This window comes from Carassius auratus, chromosome 4 (genome assembly GCF_003368295.1).
Source record: "Carassius auratus strain Wakin chromosome 4, ASM336829v1, whole genome shotgun sequence".
NCBI lineage: Eukaryota > Metazoa > Chordata > Actinopteri > Cypriniformes > Cyprinidae > Carassius > Carassius auratus.
The window spans coordinates 8,387,514-8,411,343 of NC_039246.1; the positions used below are offsets into that span (position 1 = coordinate 8,387,514).

Genomic DNA, 23,830 nt, shown 5'->3' on the forward strand with positions numbered 1-23,830 from the left:
TGAGATGCCAAGGAATTTCTTCCATTTTTTCTTGCCCAGCTCTAAACTGGACTGGACTGGATCCGATGGTAGGAGATGTGACCCTCTGTACCTATATATATTATTAAAAACAAAACCAAACACAATATTTTATTTATATTTAATATTTTTGTATCTATTTTTTCTTGTCTGTTTAAGGCAATACTTCAGATTTCTTTAAATTGATTTTTACTGATCTCCCACCCACCGCATCAAAATTGTATACATTTGTATTTATTATTTTTTATTATTCATTATAAATATTATAAATATTATCATTATTGAATTGGCTCCACAGAAGTGAGAGATAACTGGAACATCAGGATTCTGTCTGCAGAAGGACTGCAGAAACCATGCCACCAGAATAGATTTGCCATAACCCCTTTCACCACATACTAGTAAAATACCCATGTTGTTCAAGATCACTGAAAGCACATACAAATGTGATCCATATCATACGTCCATCAAACACAGTTTGCCTACTTTACTGGGTTTTTATGTTTTTACCATGTGAAATGAGCTTCTGGAAATGAGTGCATCTCAGATTTTGCATTCATGGATTACATGATCCATAAATTTTTTTATGCATTCAGTATTTCTGTGGCAGATACTGAGGGCACAAACCAGTCAAACAATGCACATGCATGCCTCTCATGGTACTGCAGATCGAATGAATCCTGCCATCCTACAAAAAATCAAGTCAAAAATCATAAATGCAGCCCTGCAGTGACATACAAGCTCCTTGCAATCTCAGACAAAGAACATGGTCCGATATCAGATTGAGATCCATGATCTGCTGGCAGACATTGTCCATAACTGTGTCCAAGATTAATTTAATCATCTCTTCTTTCCTATATTTCTTTCTTGGGTATTTATTCCTTGCATTTTTAGTGTGTGACAATAAAAAAAAAAAATGTTACATTCAACAGGGAAAAATACAAATAAATGCAAAAAACATGAAAAGGGTAGGCTAATTTTAATTCCAATTTCTCCTGAAGCTTTAGTCAATAAATAGAAATACTCAAGTCTATCGTGACTTTTTCTTGTGGTCTTCCACCGTGTCAACAACTGGTAATTTAGGAAACTGTGAATCTAAATTAAGTCTGATTCTGAATCACCTAGTTCCGTTTCCCCTAACCCTTTTAAAGCACTAAACAAAACTCACACCGTTCCCAGATCAGCTGTCAGTCACAGTCTATGACGAAATTCTCTTATAACTCTCGCTCGATGAACTGGCACCCCGTCGAGCCAATCAACGCGAGCCACGATTGGAACGTGTAAAATCGGACATGTAAGGCGGTGATTGGAAGACCGCGGCTGCGGATCGCTCTCTGATTGGTGCGGTGTTGTGCGTGGGGTGCGGTGATTGGCTCAAACCGGCTAAGCACAGCCCTAGAGTGGAGGAGTTTATAAAGCCGACTTCTCGCTCGAGTTCCACGCACTGCAAGAGTTCGTCGAGGTGTGGAGGGCGTTGCAACTACTGAAGGCGTTAATCTGCTATTGATTCTCATTAATAAATCGTTTTTCGTTCTAAAACAATGAGGCGACTGTGGATTATCGGTCTCCTCTGTGCACTTTTGGCATTTGGTGAGTACGTTTTATCAAACGGCCATGAAATACCCCGCGTTATGCAGTTTGATGCCAATGAACTTGACAAAGCAGCTTTTGAGTATTCGCAGTAATGCTGCTATCTTTGTATGCTTCCTCTTTCTGCTATGCAAGCTTAAGTATTATATTTAAACAAAATAAATAATGCTCCATGTGTAGAATAGATATTTGTTAACGCTTCCTAAATGGATGAATGATTCATAACGGGAAATTAAACATGGAGACTTGGAGAGTGGATTTGACCAGCATGTGCTTCTGGAAGTTTCCTTAAGATTGAAATGTCCTTCATGTAATATCCTTTATTAAGGGAATATCGTATAATAAAACAATAAATGGTAATTGCACACTTGGAGAAGAATTTAAGCAAGGATCTTGGACCATGTTGGATTGTCACATCAAGGCCTTTAAATGTAGCTGGGAGCCTCTGGATCAAAATAAAAAAGGTCTTTCAGATGTGGGGAGTCTTAAGTTACCTGGGCAATTTTAATCAAATTTGCCTTCACATGCAATGCATTTTCATTTACAACAAACAAACCGCCTGTCTGGGCACAATGGGGTCTTTGCTGAGCAAATATACTTAGGAATTAAGTTATAAAACACTTGTGATCCAAATAAAAGTTGTATTTTGGTTCTCTGTTATCTTAAGTTACTGAGTAACCACATAGATACTGTCTGGCTTTAAAGTGCTCTTTATCACCCTTATGTTCACATCATTTGTGTTTTGTTTTTTTCTCAATCTTTAATGTTTTGCATAATTGCAGCATCCGTGAAAGCTGATGATGACGTTGACATTGACGGCGCAGTAGAAGAGGACCTTGGAAAGAGCAGAGATGGATCCCGCACAGACGACGAGGTTGTTCAGAGGTCTGTTTGGACTTGAACTTGCACTTGACTGATCTGAACTTCATTCATTTTAAAGCAATGTTCCTCACACTCACTTAGTAGACTCAAGATATCAAAGTGGGATAAATAAAACCTTGAAACTAAACTTAAATGCTATTTTATCTTATGAAAATGCATTTATCTCTTAAGAGGTTATGTTTAGATATTCATATTTAGCTCCTCACAAAAAAAAACATAAGTGATCCCCAATGGGGTTTGGACATCTGGTTAATTCATTTGTCTTGTTCCATAAAACCCAAGGATAAATAGTAATAAGTCCCTGGAGGAATGAACATGTCACAAGCATCTTTTGTGCTCTTATGAATCCATCTTTTCCCCAACAGAGAGGAAGAAGCCATTCAGTTAGATGGTTTGAACGCCTCGCAAATAAAAGAAATCCGTGAAAAGGCCGAAAAGCATGCGTTCCAGGCAGAAGTGAACAGGATGATGAAACTGATCATCAATTCCTTGTATAAGAACAAGGAGGTGAGTAAATTAAAACGTATATCATGGGTCTTCATGACGTTGATGTTTTTGCAAATTGGAGTCAAGATTGACCCATGCTAATTCTTCCTTTTTCATCCTAAAGATCTTCCTAAGAGAGCTGATCTCTAATGCTTCCGATGCCTTGGATAAGATCCGGCTGTTGTCTCTGACCCATGAAGATGCCCTTGCTGGAAACGAAGAGCTTACGATTAAAATCAAGGTGTGTTAAAAAAAAGTCCCTTACTGATCATTTCCACAGGACATAGAAATATAACATGACTTTTACATTTGCATTGTAAAAGAAATTCAAACGTGTGTGAAGCAAATTGAGGAGCGTTTAATTTTCATATCTTTGATACTCAAAATGTAAGTGTTTGCATAGCTAAACAAAGTGTGAAGTTATTAGTTTCTTTAGTAAACAGTTTTGAGGTTATGCAATATTTAGTCCTGCATTTATTTTATTTTTTTGTCTGTCCTCGCCAGTCCGACAAAGAAAAGAACATGCTTCACATCACTGACACGGGTATTGGCATGACTAAAGACGAACTGGTGAGGAACCTTGGTACCATCGCCAAATCAGGAACCAGCGAGTTCCTCAGCAAGATGACTGATATGCAGGAGGACGGTCAATCCACCTCTGAGCTGATTGGTCAGTTTGGTGTGGGCTTCTACTCTGCCTTCCTTGTGGCTGATAAAGTCATCGTCACCTCCAAGCACAACAACGACACCCAGCACATCTGGGAATCCGATTCCAACGAGTTTTCAGTCATCAATGACCCTCGTGGAGACACCTTAGGCAGAGGCACCACCATTACGTAAGCAGTTAAACTTAAAAATTAAAACAAAGTGTAGATTTACTTTTTATAACTAAAGATGTCTTTTTTCTCAGGCTGGTGATGAAAGAGGAGGCTTCAGACTACCTCGAGCTGGAGACCATTAAGAACCTGGTGAAGAAGTATTCTCAGTTCATCAACTTCCCCATCTACGTATGGAGCAGCAAGGTCAGTGTGTCCATCAAAGACTCCAGACCTTGCTTGAAGTTCACCAATAGCTGGAGGACGTCATGAACTTATCGATTTGTCATTTCCAGACCGAGACCGTAGAGGAGCCCATTGAGGAGGACGACGCAGCTGAGACTGAGAAAGAAGAGGCTGCTGAAGATGAAGCTGAGGTTGAGGAAGAGGATGAGGACAAGGACAAACCGAAGACTAAGAAGGTACTGTATTTAGCTGCATATATGCAACCTCAGTAGAAGCTTTTTTTATAGATTTTTCTCAGTGATTTGAATGATTCTTCTCTACTTTCAGGTGGAGAAGACCGTGTGGGACTGGGAGCTGATGAATGACATTAAACCCATCTGGCAGAGGCCCGCGAAGGAAGTGGAGGAGGACGAGTACAAAGCCTTCTACAAGACCTTCTCCAGGGTGAGTCAAGCTGTGCTGTACACACAAAGAATCAACTCTTGTGATCCTTTGTGGCATCTTGGATCAGTTCAAGTGGAATCCTTTTTCATTTTCAGGACAATGATGAGCCCATATCTCACATTCACTTCACTGCTGAAGGAGAGGTCACCTTCAAGTCCATCCTCTTTATCCCTGCATCTGCACCCAGAGGCCTTTTCGATGAATATGGAACCAAGAAAAATGACTTCATCAAGGTAACTTTTGTAATCATAAGGTGGGAAAAAGAACACATTCTCATGTTGTATTTGAGTTATTCATTGTACCCAATTTGTTTCTTTTAGCTATTTGTGCGTAGAGTCTTCATCACCGATGACTTCCATGACATGATGCCCAAGTACCTCAACTTCATCAGAGGCGTTGTAAGTGCTTCTGTCTGCTTATTTAAGTTTAGCCAGTAAGATATTTAGGATGCACGGACATTTGTGTGACCTAAGAACATTTACAATCCTAATTCTGCACTTACAGCATGTGGCAGATCTAAGCTTCTTAGTGCAATGCTTATTTGCCTTGCATTTCCCTAAAAGTGATAGCCCTCGTGTGTATTGGCTCATTGGTAAAGAGCATTTCAATTCTTGAATAGATTGCAATGTAATACAGGGTACAACTGTAACTTTATTTTTGCCAAAATAAGAGTTATGTTTTTGTTTGAGTCAACTATTTTAAGTTATTAAATACTTTAACACAGGGAATAATCAGTGTTATCATAAATACTAAAACTAATTAAAGTTGTCTGTTAACTGACATGGAGCCTAAATTAAATGTTAGATGGACAAACTGGAATAAATATAAATGTAAGATGGAATTTAAAAATGATGTGTAAAATTTTATAAAAGTACTTGATTGAAATTTTTTTTAATGGACATTGTTTAATGGGATATTAATTGAATGGTACAAAATTGGATAGTTAAGCTTTGGCCAATAATTTTTGCTGCCTCACTATAAAGAATGCTTGGTGACTCAGGTTGTTCTCATTTTTTTAGGTGGACTCTGATGATCTGCCTCTGAATGTGTCCAGAGAGACTCTGCAGCAACACAAACTGCTCAAGGTGAGCTCATGTTACAGATCAAGATAACATTGATTTGATGGTTTATGTACAATTAGATGATGCGGTGAGCTTACTGTACAAGCAATTAAAGTACTCAACACTCCCATTGGTGCCTATGTTCATTAGGTTATCCGTAAGAAGCTGGTGCGCAAGACCCTGGACATGATCAAGAAGATCGCCGAGGAGCAGTACAATGACAAGTTCTGGAAGGAGTTCGGCACCAACATTAAGCTGGGTGTGATCGAGGATCACTCCAACAGAACCCGCCTGGCCAAGCTGCTCCGCTTCCAGACCTCCCACAGCGACACCACACCATCTAGTCTGGAGCAGTATGTGGAGAGGATGAAGGAGAAGCAAGACAAGATCTACTTCATGGCTGGAACCAGCAGGAAGGAGGTGCTTAAATGTTTTTACTCTGAACTGAACTGCTTACTAAGATTTCTCCATTTCCATATTAACATGTAATCTTTCTGATTTTAGGCTGAGTCTTCTCCATTTGTGGAGAGGCTTCTTAAGAAAGGATATGAGGTCATCTACCTGACTGAGCCAGTGGATGAGTACTGCATCCAGGCTCTGCCTGAGTTTGATGGCAAACGCTTCCAGAATGTGGCAAAGGAAGGCGTGAAATTCGACGAGAGCGACAAGGCCAAGGAGAAGAGAGAAGCTTTAGAGAAAGAGTTCGAACCCCTTACCACCTGGATGAAAGAGAAGTCCCTGAAGGACAACGTATGATTATTTTTCTTTGGTTTATTCTATTGTTTTGCATATTATAAACTGAATATTTTTTTTAGAAGTGGTGGTTCAACTGAAACAAGTTCGTCCCTGTGTCTTGTTTCAGATCGAGAAGGCCATTTTGTCTCAGAGGCTGACCAAGTCTCCCTGTGCTCTGGTTGCCAGTCAGTATGGATGGTCTGGCAACATGGAACGGATCATGAAAGCCCAAGCTTACCAGACAGGAAAAGACATTTCCACAAAGTAGGTTCTCTGAGCAAGTCTTAATTGTTTGTGCATTTGCAAATTCTAGTTGAAATCAGCTTAGCAACTGCATAGGAAAACCTGGCAACATCTTTAGGGTTTAGTCACAGAAGTCACATTTTTTTGCGAAATGTTGCTAGCAAAAAAGGCCAATTGTCTTTTGTCATAACATACTTGAACCCGCTGCAAAATAATCACTTGAGCCAAATGAAGGCACTACTGTCTTTTAAAGCTACTGTACATTCTGAAATTTCTCAGTAGTTGAGTTTCTATAACTGATTCTACTAGTTTCCGGTTTATTACTGTTACAATCCTTTGACACAATTGTAAAAAGTGCTATAAAAGTCTTGACTTGGCACCTTTAGAATTGTGATAATTCCACTTCCTGCTATGTGAAAAACTATGGTCATAAAAACAAAGTTAAACTTTTTTTTTTTCCTCTAGTTATTACGCAAGCCAAAAGAAGACATTAGAAATCAACCCCAAACATCCTCTCATCAGGGAGATGTTGAAGAGAGTTACAGTAAGTCAAACATAGCTTTAAGTTAATTTAAAATGTTGCTGTTAAAAGAGTTCAGATTGTCTGATATTTTGTGCTTTGTGTTGTAGGATGATGCTGAGGATAAGACCGCTGCAGATTTAGCTGTGGTGCTCTTTGAAACTGCCACACTGCGATCCGGCTACCAACTCGCAGACACTAAAGCATACGGAGACCGCATCGAGCGTATGCTGCGGCTCAGCATGAACATAGATCTTGATGAACAGGTACACACAGTCGAGCACTGCTAATAAGAAAGAGTTGATCAATTGAAGTGTGGCTAAATATCCTTTTGCTGTGTCCACAGGTAGAGGAAGAGCCTGAAGAGGAACCAGAAGAACAGACAGAAGAAGCAGAGGATGAGGAGGAGGTCCAGGCAGATGAAGATGCAGAAGAGGAATCGGTGAGTGTGGAAACATTCACTTACTTGCCCTCATGTTGTTCCAAATCCATATTTAATTCATGAAATTCAGAATCGAAGAGGTTTGAAACAACATGACTGTGAGAGATGATTGGCGAACTGCTATTTTAACGGTTCCTTATGTCTTAATGTGTCTTAACACCTGGATTTCTCTGTGTTTCAGGATAGCACAGGCAAAGACGAGTTGTAAATTGTAAATCTGGGAGGGACGGGGCGTCGGACTGTGATGCAGAGTGAAGATGGCGATCTCAGCTGGTTATCTTTTCTCTGTGTGGGTGGGTTAAGGGAATATGAATTGTTTTTTGTTTTAAGGCGCTGCGTTTGTGTTTGGAATTTTTTTTTACATTCCTCCATGATTGTAAATTTGTTAATATTTAACTGACCCAGTTGTGGAGTGCTGACTCCTGTCCACTGTACCATTAAATGTTTCCGTAAAAGGAACTTGTGTAATTGTCTTTTTACCATGTGTCTTGTTTTACTCTATTTACAAACTCCCTCCAAAAAATTTGATTCCAGTTTGGGTTTATTTTTTTTTATTTATTTTAAATAGCCTCAGCACTTTGATTTGTATCAAGTCAAAGTGACATGGTTCATGGCAATGGTCATTGTTCATGGTCGTACCAGGGTGAATCTTCCTGTGGGGTCTGGGATAAACCATTTCTCCCAGATGTCCAGATGGACGCAGGGGTAGTTCCAGGGCTTGAAACGGCCATTCCAGTGCAGTAAGCGTGCATCTTTGAGAGAGGATCTGGGATAATGGGTATCAGGACTCCAGCCTTCATAAAACACAAAGAGGGCAATTAGTTTGTTGATTTGCTTTACTGCTAGCTTAAACTCACAAATCTACACATTTACTTTTAATAGACATTGTGATGTTCAAGAAGAGAGCTAATCTTTGACTCTTACAGTCTAAGGACTCATTCTTGTTAAAAACAAACCATATATCTCAGGTTAATGTAGAAGTTTTTGAAAAATTAAATGGGTATTTAGGGAATATGCTTTTTTTTTTTTGCATTTTAAAATGTAACATTAATTTCCAGTCTCATAACTCCAGTCATCAGTGTCTCCAGGATCAGTGTCACATGATCCTATTATGCGGTTTAATATGCTGATTTGCTGATCAGAACAAAATGTCTTGTTATAAATGTAAAAAAAAAGAATTGTGCTGCTTAATGTTTTTGTGAAAAGTGCAATTTTTTTCAGGGTTCTGTGAATGGGAAGTTTAAAATAACAACATACTTTTGAAACAATGTCTTTACTCTGTCATTTTATTAACTTGATTCATTCCTTCTGAATACATTTATGAATTCCCTTTTGAATAGTAGTGTACTTTATAATAAATACACTTTAATTACTATAACTCTGGTAAATACATGTTTACTCTAAAATTACAGCTGTGCATGCTCTCTGTGTGTGTATATATTATATATATATCAATGTTTCAGTTTAGAACTTAAGTACAGATATTTTCAAAATAAATATGGCATAATACATATATTTTGAGACCATAAGACTGAAGAAATGTTTAATTATTCGTTGAGATTTGTTAACCAAAATAATAGTAGAAGACCATTACCGAGGTGTCTGACGTGCCACATTGGATCAATGGTTGTGTATTTCTCATGAAAGACGATCAGCATTGGGGGGGTGGCCACACCGCCTGCCATGGCACTGCTGTACAGATTCTCCCTACATTGACATGGAAAAATTTATTATTAAATGGGAACCAATTTGATCGCATAAAAGCTCAATATGAACCAATATACCGTATCACCTGACATTCTTAGCCATCCATTTCTCCAGCTGTTTAGTTATTTTTTGCTTTTTCCATTCACTGATGTCTGCTACAAAAACACCTGGATTAAAGGAGCAGTCGCTGGGGTTGATGCCCAGCTCTCTGACTTCTTCTTTACGGTAGTCCAGAAAGCCCATATAAGTTGTCTGTGGGATGAAATGAAAATCAACATATAACAGTAACTTAAGTGATCAAAATACTAATACTGTACATACATCCATAAATACACACCTGCATACCCACACTGCGCACCATCTCATGTGTTGGGGGCAGATCACAGTCTGAGGCGAACGCAGCAGCGTGTCCTGCTTCCAGCTTTATGTTATACAGTTCCTGTATATCTCCTGTCAGTCAGATGTAACAAAAATCATTGAATAGAGCAGTAAAGGGGTTTAATTCCATGCATTTGACATATGAGATCATGCTTGCATGATTAACTAGATGATGAAAGCTTTTGTATCAGTGCAACATGAGTACAAATGTAAGCTAAGTATCAATTTCAGTTTCTTACACACATAATAATGGATTTCACCTTGCACTATGACATCATCATCCAGGTAAACTATCCGGGCGTGATTTTCAATGCCAAGAAGTGGCAAGTAGAACCTCACAAAGTTAAGCTGCAACACAAAAGAAACCAGGATTAAGAAACAGTGTGTAGAAGCCTTCAAAACTTCTAACAAGAGTGTAAGAAGGGGGTGGTCATATACATTTGGTCACTTTTTAGAAATAATGAAGAGTTACGAGTAAAACAGTGTAACCCAGAAGAACTCACAGGGTGCAGGAGCTCTGGTCTGGAGGAATCCGGATTGACTTTTCCCTTCAATACCATCGGATTGAACTCCAGGATCTTGTATTTGATTTTTCTCAGCTTGGTCTTCTCTATATATTCCCTGTTTTGAGTCCAGAAAAATTTTTATATTTATTGACTGAGTATGTTTCTCGTTTCTCTTTCAGACATGTAAAGGGTGGATTGCTAAGTCTGATTCAAAAAAAAAATTTGCTAATTGAAATATAGCTGAAATAAAACAAATAAAGTTAAACAAATTTAATAAAAATAAAAGCCAACAAAACTAAGTTTCAAAAGATGTGCATTATGTAAATGGCACTAATAATATTTTATTGATATTTAGTTACACTTAAAATTCTCACTATATAGTTTATTTTTTACTGTAACAAGAAAACAATGTAGAGAGCCTTTTATATAACTGCAGTGCTTCTTCACTGCAAAAGGAAGAAAGTTAAATGCAAATAAAATTCAACTAACCGTAATAAATGATAACCATAATAAAAGACATGACTTCATGTGTTGGGTGCAACCAAGTGCAATTAGCAGGTGTTACATTTGCATTAGACCTTATCTTCTTGATGGCATCTCGCAGGGTAACTATGTAGAAGAAAATGCTCGCACGGCTGTTGCTGTAGACACTGTTGATGGTTGCGATGGCACCACCAATACGCTCCTCTGAAGCACAGATGACCACAGGGATGTCAGTGTCTGACACTTTCTCATCCTCCACACCTGTTTTGGCCCCATCTTTCTTAAGTACTGCATAAACCGCAATAAGATATATTCATATATTAAACTGAGTATATGCATAGCCTATACTTGCATATCAGTACTCTGAATGTGTACCTGAATCCTTGGGCAGTGTCTGTAGTCTGGTGTTTTTGTAAAGAAGAGCAAGAGCCACAATGATGAGCAGAATAAGGAGCCCACGGTTGACTGGCAGAGAGAGAGAGAGAGAGAGAGAGAGAGAGAGAGAGAGAGAGAGAGAGAGAGAGAGAGAGACTAATCATTAGACAATACAAAATTCTGCACCGTGTTGCGTTTAGTATATGCAATAAAAGGATGACCGCTAGAGGTCACTGTATGACTATGTATGAGGGATGAGATAAAATAATCAAGATATCAGGATCACATCGATGCGTTACTTGATGTTTCTTTGCAGTTATTTGTGAAATTTACTAGCAATTTCTGGAGGAAAATTGTTTTATCACCCTTTTTTAAGCCGTATTGTTATTGTTTAAAAAACTAAAGACAAAACTATAAAAAATTAGGAGAAAACTATTCAATATTTTGGTCTTTTAAATGAAGCTGAAATTAAATAAATATACATAAACAAATATACAGTTAAATTTAAAGTAATATATATATATATATATATATATATATATATATATATATATATATATATATATATATATATATACATATATACACACATATATATATATATATATATATACACACATATATATACACACACATATATATATATATATATATATATATATATATATACACACATATATATATATATATATATATATATATATATATATATATATATATATATATTAGAAACCCTGCCTTTACTCTTAAATTTTTTTTTTTTAAGTTACAAAAATAAAACAAAGCTTATTGGAGTACATTTTACACTTGAATGCTATTTCAGTGTTTCTACTTCAAAATTAAACATTTAATTCAATGTGATACTTGCCATTTCTTTGTAATTAAGTGTAAAATTAACTAGCATTTAGTTTTAAGTATCCTACCACACTTAATTAAACTAAAACTGAAATAAAAGTCAATTAAATCTATATGGAAACATTCTAAAAGAACAAAATCACAACAAGAACTAAAAACACTGAAAATATAAAAGTTAATGTAAACTATGGATAAATACTATTATAGTAGGCTATATTTTCAGTGTTTATTTTAATTTTATAATGGTATATAAATAATACTCAAATAATACAGCAAATCAGACGTGGTTAGTGCTACAATTGTCCAGACTGAAGTCGACAAAGAAGATAAAGTAAACATCGGTGTATTTTGTTGCTTTCCATACCTCGACTAATGTAAAACATGCCTTTGTACCTCTTGCCAAGGCCTTAGTAAAACGGAAAAAGAATAAATAAACTTAAGTTAAGGCTTCAGGCTTCAGTAAATGTGCTCTGCTATGAAGAGTGGGATTTCTAGAGACCCCGCTGCTATACATCACTTTTATGGGTTTAATCTGGTTACCTCATTGACTCTGGGATGAGCAGTGGGACCGACCCCTCCTCCACCACAAACACACACAGGACACATTCCTGTTTTGCAGGACAGGAGAGCAAAACGAGGCACTAAAACATCCCATGTGCTCCTAGTTCACTGATCTCAGTTATCCATGAGATTTCACAAGAGAATAGTCTAAAATCACGAACGTAAGTCTTTTTCTTTTTCTTTTTGTATCAGGAGTCTGATTCAGAGTGACTCATACACTGGACATGATCACCGACCTTGAATGTTTTTTCCACGTATTATGAAAGAGTGATGCAATAAACAAATGCATGGGGGGATTCATGGAAACAATCTGCAAAACTTGGATTTGTCACTTACTTTTCCTCAACGAAGCCATCAGCATCTGTAAAGGGAGAGAATAAGATGGCTCACAGGGGTATAAAACTTAATATTAAGTTGGATTTTGCTTTGCTAAACCTAGAAAATGAAAATAAGTACTTAAAAATATGAATCGTGAAACGTAATATATCAGAGCAACTAATTTAAAGAATGAAATAAAATAATGTGAGCAAGTTTTAAGAACTGAACTTGTTGGTTTGGTGTTGATGACGAGCACTTCGCTTATTTACTAATGAGCTTTTTAATGGTTAATTTCAACCATTTTTAGTTTTTTTTTTTTTTTGTTTCATCTAAGACACATTTTTAAAGGGATTTTGGGTCTCCGAGACTTTTGCACACATGTGGGACTGTTTATCGGGAGTCTCCTGGCCTTTCCTTCCTGATGACATTCTTCACTAAGCTCTAAAATCAAATTCAAATCTCATTTTCTGTCCTCTCTTCATATCATATCTTCTTAGACCTCTCAAAATGAAGTAAGGAACCAGAAAAAGTGACTTGCAGAAAAAAGTTCAAATCTGACATTATGGTTTGAAAGCTAAGATCTGATTATTTTCATTTATTTAGGGTCTTCTTAACTATATGCCTATTTAAAAAAGCTTTCACATCTCAGTTTCTTGTCTTATTTCTTAAAAAAGAAAAAAGGCTATAATAGAAGAAATACCAATTATTCTAATTACTGTTAACAATGTATGTAGCTTTTGGGTTTTAAAACAATGATAAATGAATGAAACTAAATTTTAGATGTTACTGTATCCTTCAGACAAGTAATGTTAACCTACTATTAAAGGCAACATTTTATATTTTCATTAATCACATTAACACACTATTACATCAGTGACATATCTGTATTTAATGTACGGTAGACTGATATATCCTATATTTTGTAAGAGGACGTCTATATTAGTTTAATAGGTCTATTACAATACAATATTAACATACTCGTAATGTCCTTCATTACATCTATCCTTTATATAATGTCTTCGTTTCTTTTGTTAACATTATCCAAAATAACACTAACCTTGTAGAAAACAAGACATATCGGAGAATCTTCATTTCTTGAGATAAACCAAACAATGTCGCAAACAGGTTTTCAAAGACTTAACAATAACTGACACACAACAACGATAACCAAATATCATTGATAGTTATGCTAAAAAAAAGCAGAGTCTGTATGTTAAACTTAACGGAGTGCAAATCCTAAAATAGGAAGGAAAAAACGCCTGTTACTGGTTTACATTGATTGTTTATATTGGCCACTCACCAGAGTTTCCAGTTTAATTTCCAGCAGAAAGTAAATCGCGCGGTGACGTTCATTTAATCTGTACGGCGCGGTCGAGTGGGCGTGGCCAGAATGGAGAACGTACAGACGTCCAGTGAAACAGCGTGCTGCGTTTCCCTTCTTTATCCTCATGATACCCAGCTATGCATTTTTTTGTCCAGATGTCTTCCTAAAATCTCTGAAATCCACACATGCCACTGTGTCAAGTCTCACGGTGTCTTTCAGGGGACGTCCCGACCTTTTGCAGAAGTGGGCGTGGCCAATACCGTTTATTTTACTGTATACTATTACACATTTTGATAATTATCTAACATTATTATTACATAATCATTATTTGTATACAAACACACACACACAATTATAAGAGACTAATGTGTTCTATTACTTCAAGATTAATCATGATGTGTAATAGCTTGTGAATGATAACTTCAATTTACAAAAAACTACAAATTTTATTAACATAAGGAACCATTAATTAATATATATTAGGGGAAAAAAAAACTGTGAGACTGCACCAGATCTGCCCAAGATTTACTTAGTCTGTGCAACATATACATATAGATATATACATATGATTACAAATTCTCAAACAATGACACACAAGTCACTTTGTAAATGTCTGCTGAAACAAAAAATATAAAAAATTATCCTCTTTTTCAAATGGTAAAAAAAAATGACATGTTACAAAAATTATGATCATGCTTGTTCAAAGTATTAAACATCACATAAACCTTTGAAAAAAAAAAAGATTAGATGGTGAATATACAATATAAGTTAGTCTGATTAGACACGATGTCTTTTATTTAAAACTATTATGTAGGAATAGTTAACATTCTTCCCACACGTCACTCACGTTACAGCTGTGGACATAAACACAATCTTAAACATCAGTGTTCCTCAACTATTGCATCGTTCACAACAGTTGCAATACTGTAGTTATCGAGGGTTTGAAAAGGCTCTTCTAAAGCTGCCAGAATAACCAGGAAAAAGACACAGTCCTTTTTCTCTTTTAAACACTGACGTCAATGTTTAGTGTCTTCCAAATAGGGCAAGTCACAATGTGGGAGAACAAGTAAAATGAAGCAACAGGGAAAAACTGTTTGGCAACGGGGGAAATAGACAAAAGTTCAGAAGCATTAAAATAGTTACAGAAAATACTTCTAAATAAGTTTAACAAAAAAATTATAAAATAAAAATCCAATACAGATTTGAGTAGTCCACATTTGTGACCTTTGCAAAATCACTCCAAAAGACACAAAGACAAAAGGGCAATGAATTGTGGTGTTTAAAGTAAAGATAGCAGCATGGCGATGTTGATGGGCAGCTCTATTCTTTCATTGGTATAGGTCATGGATCTGACCCTCTCTGGTGGAGCGAGCAGGAAGGCTGCAGGTCCCACACGCTGCTCCACACAGGTCAAACACAGAACACCGCCAGCGTCCACGCTCTCCATCTGAAACACATACATTTACATTTAGCAGATGCTTTTATCCAAATCGACTTACAAATGAGGACAATGGAAGCAATCAAGATCAACAAATAGAGCAATGATATGCAAGTGCTAGAACAAGTCTCAGTTAGCTTTAAAAAAAACTTGCTACATGTACTGCGTTATTATATAATATAAAGAAAGATAACAGCTAGATACAAAAAGATTAGAAAAGCTAGTACATTCATGAAATCAATGCAGCAAGTGAGTTTTTGAACCTGCAGGAACCTTTCACCCAACTCACAATGTACTTCACCACAGGCCATCTGAGAAGCTCATGAGTTTAATTCTTTATCCAAACAGATTTGGAGAAATTTTGTATAACCACTTTTTAAAAAATGGATCCACTGCAGTGAATGGGTGCCATCAGAATGAGAGTTCAAACAGATGATAAAAAAAAAAAAATCACAATAATCCACGAAGTAATCTACACCATTCAAGTCCATCAATTAATGTCTTTATGGATAAAAAATTAGTTCTCTATCTAAAATATTGCATTCTCCAAAGAAAAAGCCTGAATCAGGCGAGAAATATGTGCAGATCAAGCACCGTTTACAAGGGAAAACTGTCTAAAGCTGTTCTTTACAAATATGTCAGTGGATTTCGATGTCATAGGAAAACAGATGATGGACTTTTTTTTTTTTTTGTCTGGAGGAAGTATTGGAAGAGCTCGTATTTTAACCCAATTTTAAAGTTAAAATGACTTAATGAAACATGCAGCTTTTCATTTCACAAGTCACTACCTGATGGACTGGAGTCATCTGCATTAGTTGTGGATTATTTTTATGTTTTCATCAGCTTTTTGGACTCTCATTCTAACGGCACCCATTCACTGCAGAGGATGCATTGGTAACTAGGTGATTTAATCTTAAATTTCTACTCATCTGTTCTGATGAAGAAACACCTCTATATGTTGGATAGTCTGAGGGTGAGTACATTCCATCTAAGTTTTAATTTTTAGGTGAACTATGCCATTAAAAGACAAACAAATGAATGTGGAAAAAGACACTAACATATCTGACGGGGAGTTTGCTCATGCTGAGGACGGCGTCTGCAGTGATGTGGTTCTCACAGCCTTTAATGGAGCAGACAACAGATGGGTCTTTACTCAGCAGAGTGCTGGTCAGCCTTGACCTTAGGAAGTACTCCTACAGAAGACCAGGAGGCAGGAATAATAAGAATTCTTCATATTCATGATTTCTGGACATTCTCTGGATTATAATGATCAGAATGAGTCTGAAATGCAATAACTCACCCCAGTGAACGTGAGGATGTTGCTGATGGTCTTGGTGATGTACAGCGCTCTTTTGGCTCGAGTGATCGCCACATATAACAGGTTCCACTCATCGTCTGGGACGTTTGCTGCAGCCGGAGAGAAAAGATTAGCCATATGCATATCTGGATTTTCATATATTGATTCTGATTTGTCAGCTGCAACATTATGCAAATATTTAAGTACTAATATGCATCTTTAAGGTACTAATGGGAGCTTTTAAGAATAAATAAGGTACAAAAATGTACCTTTTGAAAGAGTACCTCCCCAGTGACTGTTTTTGTACCTTTTTTCCCCTCAGATTGCACATGAGCTCTTTTTATCATATCACCACAGATCATCACAAACATACACTCTTAAATGGACTCTTTCTTTTTTAACAGATGTGCAGACGGTCACTTGGTTAAAGCTCAGACAGACTTTGAAGCTCAGACACAGAGATTATAATAATAGTAAGAATGTGCAACACATACATTATTATATTTTACACACATACACACACACACACACACACACACACAGAGTATATATATATAAAAAAAAAAAATTCCATTTCTAAAGAAATGCCACAAACCTGCATTGAAACCGCCAATTCTCTGCAGGTTGTGTCGAGCACATGGTACTTTCATGAAGTCATCTGTCACAACCACTGTGTCAAACTCCAGGCCTTTTGCCTTGTGCACCGTTCCAAGAATAAAATCTGTCAAAATCAGAGATATAAAAGTATTTCGATTGTAAATATGGGTAGCTATCATTGAGTATTTCTTAAAAATGGTGCTTTAGTGCCTTTTAGTCTTTAGTCTCACTCACCTGCATACACTGGGCTTTTCTGGGCACGATCTTTAATGCGGTTAACCAGCTCTGGAATGCGTTTGTTGTATTTTTCCACCACGGCTAGCTTGCCCTCCAGCTCGCGGTCTTCCGAAGCTGTGGCGTATCCCTTTAGACCAATGAATCCACCCATCTTATCTTTGCAGAAAGTTCGGATGAAGTAATCCTTGATCAGAAGGCTCTCTAAAGTAGAGAAACAAATCCAAACAAAGCAAAAGCACAATTTAACAACCATCAATTTCAAAGACCCAACAAGGTATTAATAATCTAAAATAGTTATAAAGAAAGACAACATACTGCAAAGACTACAGAAAGCATTTTGAGTGATCCAATTAAGATATTTCGTTAAACAGTGAGTCTAAGATTATAAAACCTTCAAGCAGAAGTGACTTACCATTCTTGCGTTTGTCCTCTGGTTGCATCAGGACCCAGATATCCATGATTTTGTCCAGTCCAAAGTACTCAACACCCTGAAATCAGATGTTGCCACTTTTGTTTTTAAAGAAACACTAACCATGTTTTGCACATTACCTAACTTTCTCTGACTGAAAACCTGCACAAAGTCAGAGATATTTCAAATATATTTGAGGTTTAAAAGACACATTAAGATAATTAATTACTAGGTTGGACAAATGTTTAATGTACTCACTCCCACAATGTAGATCTTGCAGCTGGGGTTGGCGTCTGTGAGTCGGACAGCCTCGCTGAAAACTGTGACATTACAGCGGCTCAGAATGGCCACGCTCCCTTCTGGCAGCCTCTGTCCCAGCTTCAGATGCTGCAGTGTTTGTGTGTCCTCCCCTCGAACACTCCCTGAAAACAGACACATAGCATTTTTATTATTGCCAGGTTCATACTTCTAACAAAAAAACCCAAAAGGGTTCATTTTTCTTTAAGCAAAACACAATATTTAATTTTTATTAAACCATAGAAAAAAAAAATCATATTACTAACACCACAATTATTAATATTTGCAAAAATATAATAATATTAATAATCATGATTGCCTAAATATAGCTTCTTAGACTTACCATCCTGATTCCCACCAACCAATATCTGCTTTACTTTTTTACAGCTGTCCAATATTGCAGCGCCGATGTATGCAATTTCAGATCCAAACCTGAAGCTCTGTGAAAAATATAAGAGGTCATATCAGAACACATTTACCCACAAACCAGTTAATCCCAGTGGTAGAATTGTGTGTGGCCCACTTGCTCTACAAATATGATCTGTAATTTCATTTTCCTGTGTTTTTGTTTGTACCTGTGTGAGATAGTAGATGTGTGTGTGAGGGACTGCGTGCAAAGCATTGACTGCTCCTCTGAAAGTGTAAATCTGTTGGTGAGGATCTCCGACCAGGATTTTCCCACAGTTCTGAGAAAGCATGATGCCCATGATGACTGGAAAAATCAGAGACCACAAAAAGAACACATTACAAAATCTGAAACCACAAAATTCAGCTCTTTAATACAGCATAATAAAATAAAAACAATATAAAGCAAAATTGAATGCTACCTTAAATGACCTAAATCTGGATGATATTACCAAATCTAGATTTATTTTAACCTGGTGTGCAGTCCTGAGCTTCGTCAATAAATATGGCATCATATCGGTCCAGCTGTGGTCTACTCAGCTGCCAGAGTTTGAGGTATCCTGTTAACAACAATCAGAGGAAAAACGACATGAAACATAACATAGATTCAATATCTAAGAAAAATATGAAAGCAGTTTTGGGGTTTATTGCTTATTTAGATCATTTAAATATCTAATAAATCCAAATTTTGGCAATTACCATCATGGGTCATATTATACACTCTCTCTTTTCTGGACTTCAGCTCTACCATTTTGTCCCATAACTTCTGTGCGGCAGTAGCAAATGCCTGGAGAGAAATTTAGTATTGTGTTTAATTAATTGTCACAACGCTGAAAAAAAAAAAAAAGTGCAAAGACCCAAAGTTAATTGTAATGTTTGTTTACAATTAAGTAACCCTTAAAACAACATTTCCTGCATTCACTGATGTAAACTGATACACCCGCACGTCTTCACTTTACCATTTTTTTGTGATGGTCTGGGTATTCTGACATTCCGTGAGTGTTCTTGTACTTATGTGGAACATGTTCTGAACCAACGCAGGTGTCTACAGAAGCCCAGAAAGTATGGAGTGTTTGCGTCACCACTTTAGCATTGACGAATCCTCCGAGTCCTTCAGGCAAGACCCACGCCACATCGAACACCTGCAAATTATTGGACAGTTTCCTCATGTTTTTATACCTGCGTAGCAGAAAAGAGACACAAATCATTCAGGTTATAGCTCATTGAAATTATTATTCATTTTTCAAAATAAGTGATTGTTTGGTGAATATTTTTTTGGTAATGATCCCATAAATACAGTATAAACTGACCTCACTCCCACGGCTCTGAACGCCATTGAATGGACGGTACTGCATTCGACGTTGTACGGAAATGAACGCTGAGCTTGCATCGCCACAGATTTGTTGAAGGCCAGGTAGAGGAAGCGCATATGTGGCCTATGCTGAGCATACTTCACGAGTGTGGTCGTCTTTCCAGTGCCTGCAACAAATAAGAATAGCATTACATGCTACTCAAACCCTTTCAGATGCAAAATAATTCAAATTATTTTTCCCTCACCAGCAAAAGCCATTATTTTTACAACGTGGTTATTCTGGATGTCATGGTTGAGTATCTGCTGCTGCTCATGAGTGATCAGCTGTCTGAGAAAGATCATTACAACTGCATCACATACTACTAATTATTTCACAAATATAACATTTATTACTTGTAATTGACAGAAACACTTTTGTTAATAAGTTTGGGGATCTTTTGAAAAGTTTTCATGCTAACCAAGTTTTCTTTTTTTTTATAAAATATAATTCAAACTTGAATATTGTGAAATATTATTGCAATTTAAAAAATAACCATTTTTTATTATTAATATGGAAGTTATTACTATGATAGCAATGCTGAATTTTCAGCAGTTCATAAGGTTCAACAGTACAGTATTTATCTGAAATATATAATACTTTGGGTCAGTTGAATGCATCCTTGCTGAATAAAAGTGTTAATTTATTTCAAAAAATAAAAAAATCGTACTGACCCAAAACTTTGGAACTGTAGATAATACACAAGTACAATATCCAAATTTGATTCCCACCTTTTGTCTTGCAAGCCTGCCGGAGGAGGAGCGTTCTCCATTAAATGAAGCACATAGAAGATATTGTAATGCCACCTATATTAAGGTATAAAAAGTGAAGAATCATTTAAATCCATTTGCATTTGCAAGTATTTGCATTTGTTTGACTAGTCACATGACCAGAAAATAATTTTGTTTAACTGATATAAATGACCACCTGATCATTGTGCAGATGTTGTGGGCATTTATAGAAAAATGACTGGTCTCTCACCTGTTGCTTATGTTAATATTGTTATTTTTCATTGCCAGGAGCAAAGTGGCCACAGCCCACAGGTACTCAGAGATGCCTCCTGCGGTCAGCAGACACCCAGACTTCTGCAAGAGAGCTACCAGGTCCAAGATATCTTTCACTCCGTCAGCCAAAATCAGTATCAGGGCCATGGCAGACCAGGGGTTCGGGCCCTGTTATACATGCCGATAATTGGTTAAATATCAAACATTAAAATAAAGTGGAACTGGACATGCATTGTTATGCAGATAGGTGCACATAGTTGCAACATAAACAAGGGTAATAAACTAGTAGTTGCAGAAACTGTGAACCGTTAGATTTCATTACCTCATTATCCACCAGGTCTGGGATTCTGTCTTTGATACAGGCTTCAGCTTGAGCATAGAGCTGATGTCCTTTAATACACGCCAGCACATCCTTCACATTCACACATTTGCTGTGTTTGAACTGAGACATGTACCTGAAAAAGAAAAAACATGCACAGCGAGATTTTCACCACACAAAATTACCATTCATAGGGGGTCCATTTTTGAAATTGCTGAATAAAAAATATTTCCATTGATATATGGTTTGTTAGGATAGAACAATATTTGGTGAGATGCAACTATTTGAAAATCTGGAAATTGAAAGTGTAAAAATAATACTTCTTAATACTTTTTAATAATCCAAATAAAGTTCTTAGCAAAACATTTTACTAATAGTCAGGGATATATTTACAGTAGGAAATCCACAAAAATATATTCTTGGAACATGATCTTTACTTAATATCCTAATGATTTTTGGCATAAATGAATAAAATCTATAATTTTGGGTATAAATATTATGATTATTTTATTTTCCCATAATTTTCTATATCTATTCATTTATACCTACTATATTTTTCTGTATAAAAATACTGCCAACATTATAAACGTCATCAGTCTTGCCTTTTTCTTTTTTTTCTTTTTTTTACTTTAAACCGACCAATCAGCAGCACGTTAAGCTACAGTCGACCCCTGATGTACAAGTGTCACCTAACAAGTTTGATCTCTATCAGCAGCTCTGATGTAGTCTTCAAAATGAGCCGTAGGTGTGAAAGTGGGGTTTGGGAAGCACTTTATGTTGTGCTTCAAATGAGCAAACAATAAGTCCCATGGTTGCTTTACTAAATTAATACATTTGGTATTCTTACCTCAACATATTGAGAAGACACAGGTCATCCTTCTTGTTAATTTGATTATCATCAAGGATAGACTTCACCTCCATCAGCGCCTCATTTTGCTGCTTACGGTATCTGCAGTACAGCTTCTTCCAAGGCAGAAACTAGGGAAGAAACCATGAGATGTCACAAAAAAGTGCCACCAACACAACTAAAACACCTTTTGATTACTGCATACACAAAGTCTACATGAAAATCAAAGTTAAGGCATTAAAAACACACCCGGGGGTCCATGACGACGGCCCTCCAGTGATGGCACACCAGGCTGATGTTTCGATAGAGGTCATCCGCTGGGAGGTGTGCGAACACTTCCCTCAGGACCTCCTCAGGCAGATCCTGGAAGTGGCCCTTGGGCACCTCATGGCCTCCCTGCACTCCTAGCAGCCCGTAGTGGGCATCAGGGAGGGCTTCGACCAGGTCCTCCTCATCCTCTTCTTTTCTCACAGTAACTTCCAAAAAGTCGTCTTCTTTTTTGACAGATGTAACGCTAGTTCCTATATCAAAGTCTTCATTGAACATGTCCTCTGTGATTCCTTCCATGTAGTCCTCAATCTTCTCCTCTTCTACGTTTTCTTCTTTTGGGATAAGGTGGCCGATCGGTTCCTGTTCTTCCTCCTCGTCTTTCACCGGAGTCTTGGTTCCTTTTTGGGGACTGGTGCTGATGACTCCAGTGACAGCGTAGAAACTGGTGATGCCTTTCTGTTGTCCCACACCACCTGGAGCTTAACGGCAAAACGAATAGGAGTTAAAGTGAGCAGTGTTTTGTGCAGAAGGACGCAAAACGCACGGACACATGAAACAACACCTTGTCTGCTTCTTTTGGTGGGGGTCCTGGGCTGAAGTCCCCGGTTTGGATCCGTGTTGCTGAGGTTAACATTAAAAGGCTGTGTGAGAGACTCGTTCCCTTTGATATTTTTCACCAGATCGTCACATTCTGAGGCCCCCAAGTGCCTGCGTTTGGCCCTTCCTTTACAAAAGAAACATTAGACAGCGAATAAGCCATTTAAATCTCATAAAACGCACAAGGTCCGAGTTGAATGCGAGCTTTGACTGCAGCACCCACTGGCGTTTGTGTCCTTTTAAATAACTTATTTTACGTACTCACAAGCAACATGACGTGCGAAGAGAAAAACTGCAAAACAAAGAATGCAATTGTAAATATTACCTTTCATGGACGATTCCATGATTTACAAACGGCGAGACGTTTCGCCCCACCGATGTGCCACAGATGTAATTTCAGTCCATCCAAACAAACACAACAACTTCAAGTGTTCCATTTCCGCTCTGAGACACTACAAACTAAAAGTTCGAATGTTACTTCAAAATAAAAGTAAGGAAGTTCTGATATTACTAACGTTACACACGCAGCTCTGTAGGATTGAACACACGCAGCATTTGGTTTAGATTAGTGGTGAACATTTTTATTCTTTCAAAAGATTCGTTAATTTTCAGTTCGTTCACCAAAATGATTCACCTGATTCATTCAGTGACCATTTCTTCATATTACACAAATACGCCTGCAGGTGGCGAAAAAGAGTGACTTATGTGTTCTGTCTTAACCCTTTAACTGTCACCCCGTCCCATATACGGGACGCCTACATTTACTTTACTATATTACAATTAAATCTAATCTAATTGTGACAAACTATATATCGTTGGAAAGGTCTAAGACTCACAG

General features: G+C 37.2%; 3 protein-coding genes across 5 annotated transcripts; 1 reads left to right on the plus strand and 2 right to left on the minus strand.

The window, feature by feature from the left end:
* The first annotated feature begins 1,437 nt into the window (after positions 1-1,437).
* LOC113057964 (endoplasmin) lies at positions 1,438-7,878 on the plus strand. The gene is made up of 18 exons (XM_026225610.1): positions 1,438-1,605; positions 2,388-2,490; positions 2,853-2,994; positions 3,098-3,214; positions 3,478-3,809; positions 3,884-3,995; positions 4,085-4,210; positions 4,302-4,418; positions 4,514-4,651; positions 4,739-4,816; positions 5,438-5,503; positions 5,630-5,899; positions 5,984-6,229; positions 6,342-6,478; positions 6,923-7,001; positions 7,088-7,243; positions 7,324-7,419; positions 7,601-7,878. Exons 1-18 carry the CDS (start codon positions 1,557-1,559, stop codon positions 7,625-7,627), a joined length of 2,391 nt encoding a protein of 796 aa, XP_026081395.1. The 5' UTR covers positions 1,438-1,556; the 3' UTR covers positions 7,628-7,878.
* On the minus strand, positions 7,743-14,127 carry LOC113057967 (glycosyltransferase 8 domain-containing protein 2-like). 2 transcript variants are annotated; one of them, XM_026225625.1, is made up of 10 exons: positions 13,903-14,127; positions 12,621-12,645; positions 10,869-10,958; positions 10,589-10,781; positions 10,008-10,125; positions 9,765-9,852; positions 9,464-9,576; positions 9,212-9,378; positions 9,014-9,126; positions 7,743-8,213 (listed from the first exon to the last, which is right to left on the minus strand). In XM_026225625.1, the coding sequence occupies exons 1-10, from the start codon at positions 14,050-14,052 to the stop codon at positions 8,047-8,049; spliced, it is 1,224 nt and encodes a 407-aa protein (XP_026081410.1). In that variant the 5' UTR covers positions 14,053-14,127; the 3' UTR covers positions 7,743-8,046. The 2 variants fall into 2 exon arrangements, with proteins under 2 accessions (XP_026081410.1, XP_026081418.1); XM_026225633.1 differs by lacking the exons at positions 12,621-12,645; positions 13,903-14,127 and adding an exon at positions 12,088-12,123.
* Positions 14,128-14,434: 307 nt separating this feature from the next.
* LOC113057980 (F-box DNA helicase 1-like) lies at positions 14,435-23,453 on the minus strand. Of its 2 annotated transcripts, none has more exons than XM_026225650.1 (21): positions 23,318-23,453; positions 22,958-23,119; positions 22,375-22,868; positions 22,126-22,256; positions 21,282-21,414; positions 20,937-21,127; positions 20,687-20,761; positions 20,164-20,246; positions 19,917-20,085; positions 19,566-19,785; positions 19,306-19,393; positions 19,080-19,166; positions 18,777-18,913; positions 18,545-18,641; positions 18,163-18,326; positions 17,908-17,983; positions 17,493-17,696; positions 17,257-17,382; positions 16,665-16,771; positions 16,423-16,557; positions 14,435-15,373 (listed from the first exon to the last, which is right to left on the minus strand). In XM_026225650.1, the coding sequence occupies exons 1-21, from the start codon at positions 23,334-23,336 to the stop codon at positions 15,206-15,208; spliced, it is 3,066 nt and encodes a 1,021-aa protein (XP_026081435.1). In that variant the 5' UTR covers positions 23,337-23,453; the 3' UTR covers positions 14,435-15,205. The 2 variants fall into 2 exon arrangements, with proteins under 2 accessions (XP_026081435.1, XP_026081427.1); XM_026225642.1 differs by having other exon boundaries at positions 22,375-22,874.
* Between the last annotated feature and the right edge of the window lie 377 nt (positions 23,454-23,830).